Raw genomic sequence first — 9857 nt, 5'->3', positions numbered from 1 at the left:
GCAACAAAGATAGAGGAAAATATGGAGCAGCTCTTCCTCAATCAGTAAAGCAGATTCAACCAGTTCTGATACGAGTATCGATGCACTTCTTCCCGCGTAACAGCGATTCAATTTAATAAGGTAACTAGTCATTTCTAGACCTTTTCAATTGTTTGAAACGATGTCACGATCTAAAATAACGACGACACATAAAATGAGTATTAATGAAAAACCATTTGATCCTTTCGATTCGTATCATTCTAATCGATACATTTAACTTTACGTCGCGAGATCTTTTCACATATTTAAACAAGACGGCAGCTGGCTACCTTCAGTTTTGATGCAGTTGCAGCCCTGTGTTCTGATAAGGTTCGCAGCACCACCGCGAGAGTGCGCCAACTGCAACTCAATAAAATCCAAAGAGCGCCGGACGGGCGGTGTTCCGCGATGCGTGATGAGTTTGACAGCTCCCGCGTACTGAATGTTGTTTAAAAAGTATAAAAAATCGATCAAGAGATGTGACTAAGAAAAAATCCTTAACACGTTTCCGTATGCATCCATGGGAGATCGTCTAATATGGGAGAATGGTTGGTCATAGAATTATCACGCTGATACTCTTTCTGGCAGGTAAGTACATAATATTCGTTCAGGCGTAAGTGCACCTGCGGATCAATGTGATACTATACATACGTTCGGTGTTCGTGCGCTTATATACGTGCAGCGTATAAATCGGGCTAAGTACACGATCGTTACGATTCAGGGTCGAGTTATGCAAATTTTGCCGTATATCTCGACTTCCCGAGTGGATTATGTGATTTTTTTGTTCTTACATCCTTTAAATGTTTAATCAAAATCGATAGCACAACGACGCATCAATTTGTACTTTTCTATCGAATTGCTTTTGTAGTTCTTATTAGTGATATTAAAGCTTAAAAAATACATATAAGTTTTCGTAAAAACTGTATTTTATTTAGATACAGTTATACAAAGTATCAAGTACATTCAGTGAATATAGTAAGCTATAATTCAAAATCGATGTTCAGATGCTTAGATTATTATAAATATTTTTTCTATTAGAAAAGGAAGAATTGTGGATCCTAATATTAGGTACATCAATTAATTTTTATATGTGTTTATTTTGTAAATTGTATTAATAAAAACGTATTTGTTTAATGTCTCAGTGAATTTTATTTATATTTTTTATTGTAAATAATATTTTAAATAATAATTTAAATTAATTCATAATTGTAATCCGTAATTTATATCTTTTTATCTATAAATGTTTACCCTATAAAAAGTATTAAAACGCCATTCAAAAAATAATTCTACATAAAATTATTATACAAATACCATTAACTTCATAATTTAATAATTATGTTTTACAATGTTTTTAGCATGGCACGAAGCAGCAACTTTAGTGCCAATAAGATCTGTGGCTGTAGATATAGGTCAGAACTTGACATTAGCATGTGCAGAAGAAGATGCACTGCCACAGTCAGGAGAATCTGTTGGAGTGATGTGGATAAGGGAGGGACGGGAAGATGGACAAATTGAAAGACTAAAGGTTGAGCCTAATGGAGCTTTGCAACTTATTAATGTTAGTGCAGATGATGCTGGAAACTATTCATGCACTCTAGATGACGATCATGATGCTGTCAAAACTAGAATCAACGTACAAGTTAGAAGTAAGTTACTTAAATTTAAATGTAATTTTAAAGTAATTTCAGGTTTATATTGTATGTTTTACTCTATTTCAGCTCCTCCACCAGCTTTACACAATGTATGGGTTAAACCATCAACAATATTGGCAAATATTCTTTGGGAAGTAGCTGGCACAGGTGGTTATCCTATCATAGATTTCACTGCCGAATATCGTCTTAAACCGAATGTGGGTGAAGAACCAGAAGACTGGAAGCCTATTGTTCCAACGCACATTCCTCCAAATTCTGTAAACAATTTTTCTTTTAATGAAATCAGCTCTATATCACTGACTGTTGTTATTAAAATTGATAATTTTATAGAGGCAAATTGATGTGTATCACTTGGTGCCAAACACTACTTATTCGTTTCGAGTCTGGGCAACAAATCAGCTGGGGAGAGGAGAAATTGTTGAGGTTGAAGGTCATACTCAACACAGTAGTGAAGAATTAGGTACATAATTTAAACGTAATAACTTTACATGATCCTGCATGTAAACAAATTAGTATTTATATAAAATAAATACTATTGCTTACTAATTATAATTGACAATTATTTCAGAACTTGCAAGACATCTCTTAGCAGGTGTAGAAAATTTTGACACTCGTGTCTGGGTGGCAGCAGTAGGGATAGTTATGGGTACACTTATGATTCTTGGTATAGGTACTTGTTACCTCCTCTATCGTGAGTGCAAAGTACCCTGTAAGCATTTCCTGGTAACTTTATCTAAAAGCTTTTGCTTCTACTCTTTCTCTTTCATGCTATTTATTTCTGCTGATGAAACTTATTTCCTTCTATGCAAATAAATTAAAGTAGAATATGCTAGATTATCTAAGTTTGAAAAATATAACATGATTATCTAGAGGACGAAATCTGCAGCAGAAACGATAGCATCACTAACCACTTAACTTATCTATGGCCCTGATCTCTAGCTTTCTTTACATCAGCTATTCTCCTTTCAATCAATTTAGTGCTATTCTAATACAGTGCCAATTATCTTTCACTAATATTTCCCTACTGCAAGCGCTCTGCAAATTAGCATTTAATGAATTTTCTAGCGTTCAACTTTTAAAATTTACTAGCGTTTAATAAATTTTCTTACCAATACCGATTTAACAATAACACTTTTATAACTTTTGCACAAAACACTTTACAACATAAGGCACTAAAATAATCTGTAACATATTTATATCTTTCTATACAGTTTGCCTGTCAGTAGCACCTTTCTTACTCCTCATAGGAATGAAACCTATAACTTATGAATGGACTTTATCAACCACCAAACTTGCTCTGTCTATATAAAGAATTTTTATCTTACTCTTTTACTAACTATTATATTTTAAATTAAGAAGCTTTGGTGGTTTGTATAAAATTTGTTATGCAGAATGATTAGTGTCATGAATAGAAAATATTATAATAATAGTAATATAGAGCATTATGGCCTAGATAACATTGTGTGCTATTAGTAAATCTTTGACTGTATAAAACTTAGGTCAAAGGTAGCACAAATATATTTGCTGGGTAAGCAATATATTTATATATATGAAAAATTTCTCAATGTGTTTTCATTGATTTATTATTGTATATATATAGATCTTAAATTGAACATAGGATTATTCAATTGTTAATGTAACATAAGTTGTTCTTGAATATCCATGGCCCAGCAAACACTGGTAAAGGGAGAGGGTAGAAGCTAATATAACTCATGGCCCAGACCAATGAAAATTAATCTCCGTTCCCGAATTGCAGCGCAGCTGGAGGAGCAGGAAGTGATTGAACTTGTACCCAATATCATTCTGAATCCAGGATTTTTCGACGAAAGAACAGAACACATTCCTCAAGATGAAAATTTCAATAACCAAACCACTACACGCTTAAACAATAATAGCGTTGTGCAACCTATGCGACTTTAGCGACTAAATATTTAGATTTCTGTGGCTAATTTTTATTAACAAGTGGCTTGAGCACAATTTATGTGTCACCTTAAACGTAAGTAACTGGAATTACAAGAGGCCTCGAATCCGCCAAGTATCACAATGCGTAGAATCAGATAAGCAATGAAGATGATAATTATTGCGAAAGTGGAAATTTATGTTTATAGTCAGAAAATTGAGAGACGCATCATACATTCCGAGTATTCTAAGGAAATAAATTTTTCACTTACAATACAATGTAAAGTGTTCAAAGCATATGTAAGACTCTGCTAGGTTTTGTGAAATGAAGTAGCACATTTTTGAGAGTGTTTACCAGGATGTTCTAGCATTAAAATTCGATATCGTTGCTCAGTTATCGAGCTTAAAGTCAAGAACTCCTGTAAGCGAAAAAAGGAATATTCTTAGTAAGACTGTAATTCTAAGAACAAAAGGCAAATTTTTGAAGAAACTGAAATCATACGACATTAATATTAAGCGGCAAATTTTTGTCTTACGTTCTGCATGAATTCATGTTTTTTACGCAATTATTTTTAACCATTATCACCGAACACGAATGAGATTTTAATGGACAATATCATGCAGGGAGTAAGACTTTTGCCAATAATACACATCATCCGATTAAAAAAATTTTGTCAAACACGAGGTATGATTAAAGGCTTGCTTACTGCCGTTTTAAGGTGTGCAGAAGTCGTTGGTAAAAAAGTTCCTTTTTTGTGTCTTTATAAAAGTTACTGTTTTTTTATTTATTGTTATACGAATGCATTTGTTTTTTTAGAGAATATTTTGATAATGCTTTCTTCCAAAAAAATTAATATAACGGAAGTCAATGCACCATATGCTCTTTCTGGAAAAATCCTGTGAATCAGAGAGTGTACAGTGTAAAAATCATAGTACTCTAATTATAAAAATAATTCTATTATGTTAATGTTATTTCTAGTAATATTATATTCTTCATACTTTTAACTTTGCATGTAACTATTCAAATATGTCTAATGCTTCAACATGCTTTTGCACTACCTTAATAAGAAATGCAATATCCACTGCTATTGAATTATAAAAAGCTATGAAATCAAATTTCATCAAAACCAAATCTTAACAAATACAAAATAGCACAAATCCATGAAAAATAAGTTTCGGTACATAAACTTTTTAAGAAAATGAAAAAAAAGAACATTCAATAAATCTTCATAACATTCAACAAATAAAAATTATTCATGATCATCATTCGGTTCAGATTAGTGGTAAATATAGGGCAAAAGTAGAATAGGTTAAAATATTTTGGATATCACCTTTGATAGAATCAAGTTTGTAATTGATCGTTAAAACAGATCTTTTCCACAAATATTCATTTTTTATGAGAAGTATCGTCTCGAATTGCATACAAAATTTAACTTAGTCAATCAATGAAGGTTGATGATTTTGATAAAAGTTCTTCCTGTACAAACAGATACATACATAGTTATTTTCCACAATTTACATGTAGTACCATATCAGAATTTATCATTATGTGAAATATGTTATTAAGATTGTGGTAGTAGGTGTTGAGACTTTTCTTAGTAAAAATAGTAAAAAAAGAGGTCTATTTTTAATTTATTATTAACTTTGAATTTTTTAGATGAAACTTTTCTCAGAAAAAGAATCAAGATAAATTTGTTTACTTTTATTGCTTTTTATTGATTAATTTCAGTTAAAACACCATAAGTGATGAAAATGGAAATGGTTGTGGAAATTGATTCTTGTGTGTATTAGTCTTTCATGTGTTAATAGTAAAGCTCATAATATAAGAAACATAATACCTTAATGATTCTACTTAAAACAATTACATAAGTTAAATATTGCTTTTGTCAATATAAAAATCTGACAAAAAGCAATTTGGTGCACGCAGGTTGTATAAATATTGGTTGTGCGTTGTTACATTGAAGCTTTATGATCTGTTCTTCCCTGCAGTATAATCTTATAGGGGTGAACAGATTCAATTCGGCTTCGTACTATGCACTCTGTGTTGTGAATGGTATATATACGCGCTAATGAAAAAATAATATGATAATAACAATAATGATAACAATATAAATATATATATTTATATAGCCAAGGCATCATGATATTTTAGCTATAAGCAAAGACAATTTTTTATATAAATAATAATAATGCTGAAATGCGATGATAAATATTTATCTACATATTCATATAGATAATTTTGTGCTATGATATCGAGCTTCAAGAGTGATCTAGTAGATATGCTCATTAAGAGTATTTCATGTAGAATATCATGTTCCTCTCTCCATTTAGAAGAGTCGTGTTTTTTCACTTTCTCAAGGATTGTATAAAACATCCTTCATTTTTACAAATCAATGCAATACTTTTAAAAACGATGAATAATACATTGTAACAATTGCACCCTTTTTCTATAAAGATAACTTTTCCTGCTTTAAATAATCCAGCAATAATATGTCATATATATTACTTTAGAACACGACTCTTTATATATCATACACATTTAAATAGAATTATAATCACTTGTTTCTGCTGAAATATATAACAATAGGTGTACTGTAATTTAAATATTTAACTGTCTCTATCAAAGCTGTCTGGTGAAGGCATAGGTTTTGCATTTAGCGGCATTAATAATGTGGTGAAGCCTGATAAAAAAAGGAGTATAAATGTTACTTGATATATAAAATGAAAAATTATTCTTATAACTACCAGCTGCTATAGAAACTAACAATAAAATTTAGTCCTCTGGGTTTAGAATTCTGCCATTGCATACCATTAGAAGATCTGCATATCTACCTATGCAATGTAGGATGATCATAAAATAACTTTAATTATATTAGAAATACAATCAGTAAAATAATATCATTAGAATTGAAAGTAAATAGGAAGATAATCATGATTCTTTCTTTTTCCAATAAGATAAATACACACTCTTTTTAAACTAAATATTTCAAATTAGTTACAGTACTAATGAACACAAAAATTAATTGCTAACTTTAATTACAAGACATGTCTTTATCATTCTATACCAAAAAATTGTCAAATACTATAATGGTGTAAAATAGATATATTTTTATGAGGTAGATCACAGTGTTATAAACTTAAATCTATGACTACAATGATAATGGCAGATATTTTATGTTCATACTATAAATTACATAAAATCGACAAAAAATCTTAATCTATTTCTGATTAAGACTGCTTTCTGTTTTATCTAGTAATTTCTTTCATTTAATTCTCTTTTGCATTGATAATCATACATCTTTGAAATTCAAAAGCTATTAAGCACAGCATGTGCATAGCATTTGTCATTATACCTTTGTAGTTAAATGTATTGCATTAATATATTTACTTCACATAACACACTCATGTGAAATATATATTAAGTAAAGCACAATACCATAGAATAGTATAATGGTTGCTGGTGGCACCATAAATCGTCCCTAACATACATATTGCTTGCCTATGACATACCAGAAGAAAAAGAAATTTAATGTGGTTTTTACAAAAAGCTTCAAATTGATTCTGCTTTTTTCATAAAAAGCTGATTTTGCTATATGATATTTTACATATAACACGTATTTACAAATATTTGTAAATATCATACAACCATTTCTAAATCCTTTACTTTTTGTAAAAACTACATATCTGTCGTGTCATTATCTATTAGATTAATAATATTAGTTTAACATCCTTACATTAAGTGATGGTAAAAGAGATTTATAATGATATCTCCATAAATAATGTTATAGCGGATAAGTATTAGTCTCGATATTAATTCTGCGATAAGTTATTTAGTTATATATTAACTGAAATAATGTATTAGCTTTTGGTGATTTCTTTATATAATTATTTATTTTGTAAAAAAAAAAATGAAAAGCGCAAAAACATATGTTAGAACCGAAATTTGTATATAGTATACACATTATTGTTTTGTTTCTATATTTTGTATAAATTGTTAAATATGCACGCTTGATTATATTAACTTACTTTATTTATGTTAAATATATTGTGTCAGATAAAAAATCTAATAGTAATCCATATTCATATAAAATTGTTCGCGTTGAATCAGCGTTATTTTAGTTCCAATATGTTGTATAAATCCATTCCATTGACATTATACGCGGTTATAATGTGTAGAAAAATGTTTTCCTAATACCGACATATTCATGGTTTATTTTATAAACTACGAATAATGCACATTCCATCACGTACAAATCCTATATTAAAAGAGAAAAATACGAAAATGTAACATGCTTGGGTTAAAAATTGTTTAAGTATTTTTGTGGAAAAAATAAAGAAAATCAAGGTTGTGCTTGAATGGCTGATACTATCATTAATTAGTATTTAGCTTTCATACTACAATCAGGAGACAAATATTAGTTACATATCAGAGAAGACATAGCAATTAGTTTAGTCACTTTTCACTTAGATACTGATTGTAATCATCAGATACAAACTATATTAGCTGCTATATTATATTCATTTTTATAACAGCTTTAAAGATTTTTTTATAAAAATATAAGAATGTACATTATAACATTAATATCATGAAAATAATCTGATTTTCTCATCTTGCATTTCTGTCAGGATATGATTTATTCATCAAATGAATGTACATTATTAAATTGCAATCAGAATGATGCAAATATCATGAAAATTTATGTACATTTCTTTTAACAGTATTCATTAATCATAATATTTTATGCATTTTCATTGTATTAATATAGCAGTATACATGACCAGCATACTTAATAATGTATGTACTACATATAGCTCTAATTCTACATTTTTATCAAAATGGTTGTCATAATGGTTGTCATCATAATCATCATATTTCATATAAGAAATCATACAGATTTATTTATAAAACTCATTAAAAATATTGATACAATAAATAAAATCATTCATAACATTTGTTTCTTCCTTTATTACAATTAATCTACATTACCACACTGAGTTAAAAGTAAAGTCTTTTCAATGTCTAAGCATAATTTTTTAATACCATTAGGTGGAGCATATTCTGCTGCCAAAATAGCAGTTGCTACTGCTATTGTTTCTTGAATAGTCCTTGCTTTGACCCAAACTCTACCATTCATACCAACTGCAACTTCAAATGCTTGACTACGTGAAAGTGTTTTGAACAATAGGGAATTGCGATTTAATATTTTTCTGACAAGACTCAAAGAACAAGTAAAAAGCATGCCTTCAGAGCTTAAAGCGCCCAATTTCTTTTCTTTACCATGAGAATCCACACATACAAGTTCTGGTTCCATATCTTTACTGGCAACTAAAAGCTTTGCAAACACAAGGTCTCCGACCTGAATGTCAGGACGATTTTTCTTTGTAGCTCCTTCAAATGCCAGATATGAAAGAGATGCTTGTTCACTGGCACCTATATCTACCTTGAAAATATCACTACTTCTCTGTGTTACTATACCAACTACATTTTCTCCGCGGTTTGGTACATAACTATAAAAAGAAAATACAATATATGAAGATTTTCTAAAAAAGTGTTAAAATGCTCCTTTAAAATAGAATTTGATTACCGCTTTTGATAACTATCTACATAATATACAGCTGGTTCTGTTTTCTTTAGTACACCTGCTTTATATGCAAATACTGTATCAGCTTCACGACGAAGTCCAGGTCCTAAAACGATTGTTTCTTTTTTGGTAATTGTAGTAATATCTTTTATAGTATCACCAGGCATTACTACGTCTCCTACACTGACTTCCATTGTCCCTTAGAAGTAAGTGACCTTCGTTTTTACGTTATAATGTAAATTAATATAGGTTATAAACATATCATTTACTCATATCTTTTATTACGAAGTGATCATGAATAAAATTATCCATAAATGTATTACTTCTCACTGATGTGATTATAAACATACAAAATTATAGATAATAATGTTTAATTGTATTCTGTTGTACCACGTGCATTGCTTCGTGATAAACTTAATGTTTTCTCCTAATCTCGCGCGTTTGTCCGAAACAGATTCAAAAGAAAAAGCGGCTGCGCAATGTAATATATATAAATTGATGCAATCAATTATACAAGAATTGTTATCGATATCACGAATGTACTGGTATAGAAAATAAATGTTATTTTTTTTATTTCTGGAACTAGAGCTATTAGACTTAATATAATTCAACTATGAATTTGAATATTGTGGAAAAATATTGTTCTTGAAGCGATTGCGAAATACAATGCAATTTTCCTGGTCTTACGCTTATGTGCGATAGTGAT

The 9857-nt window shown here is 29.8% G+C and overlaps 2 protein-coding genes across 5 annotated transcripts; one reads left to right on the top strand and one right to left on the bottom strand.

The window, feature by feature from the left end:
• Positions 1-7484, top strand: LOC117235505 (neuronal cell adhesion molecule). 4 transcript variants are annotated; one of them, XM_033497603.1, is made up of 7 exons: positions 1-120; positions 326-606; positions 1374-1664; positions 1737-1927; positions 2001-2130; positions 2239-2379; positions 3427-7478. In XM_033497603.1, exons 2-7 carry the CDS (start codon positions 564-566, stop codon positions 3588-3590), a joined length of 960 nt encoding a protein of 319 aa, XP_033353494.1. In that variant the 5' UTR covers positions 1-120; positions 326-563; the 3' UTR covers positions 3591-7478. The 4 variants fall into 4 exon arrangements, with proteins under 4 accessions (XP_033353494.1, XP_033353496.1, XP_033353495.1 ...); XM_033497605.1 differs by lacking the exon at positions 1-120 and having other exon boundaries at positions 273-606; positions 3432-7478; XM_033497604.1 differs by lacking the exons at positions 1-120; positions 3427-7478 and adding an exon at positions 3342-3382 and having other exon boundaries at positions 273-606.
• Positions 7485-8271: 787 nt separating this feature from the next.
• Positions 8272-9840, bottom strand: LOC117235507 (exosome complex component RRP40). Its single transcript, XM_033497609.1, has 2 exons — positions 9155-9840; positions 8272-9077 (listed from the first exon to the last, which is right to left on the bottom strand). Exons 1-2 carry the CDS (start codon positions 9343-9345, stop codon positions 8543-8545), a joined length of 726 nt encoding a protein of 241 aa, XP_033353500.1. The 5' UTR covers positions 9346-9840; the 3' UTR covers positions 8272-8542.
• Between the last annotated feature and the right edge of the window lie 17 nt (positions 9841-9857).

This window comes from Bombus vosnesenskii, unplaced genomic scaffold (assembly GCF_011952255.1).
Source record: "Bombus vosnesenskii isolate JDL3184/JDL3185 unplaced genomic scaffold, Bvos_JDL3184-5_v1.1 scf7180000013316, whole genome shotgun sequence".
Taxonomy (NCBI): Eukaryota; Metazoa; Arthropoda; class Insecta; order Hymenoptera; family Apidae; genus Bombus; species Bombus vosnesenskii.
The sequence above is the reverse complement of the archived record's forward strand: the minus strand, read 5'-3'. Positions and strand labels throughout refer to the sequence as shown.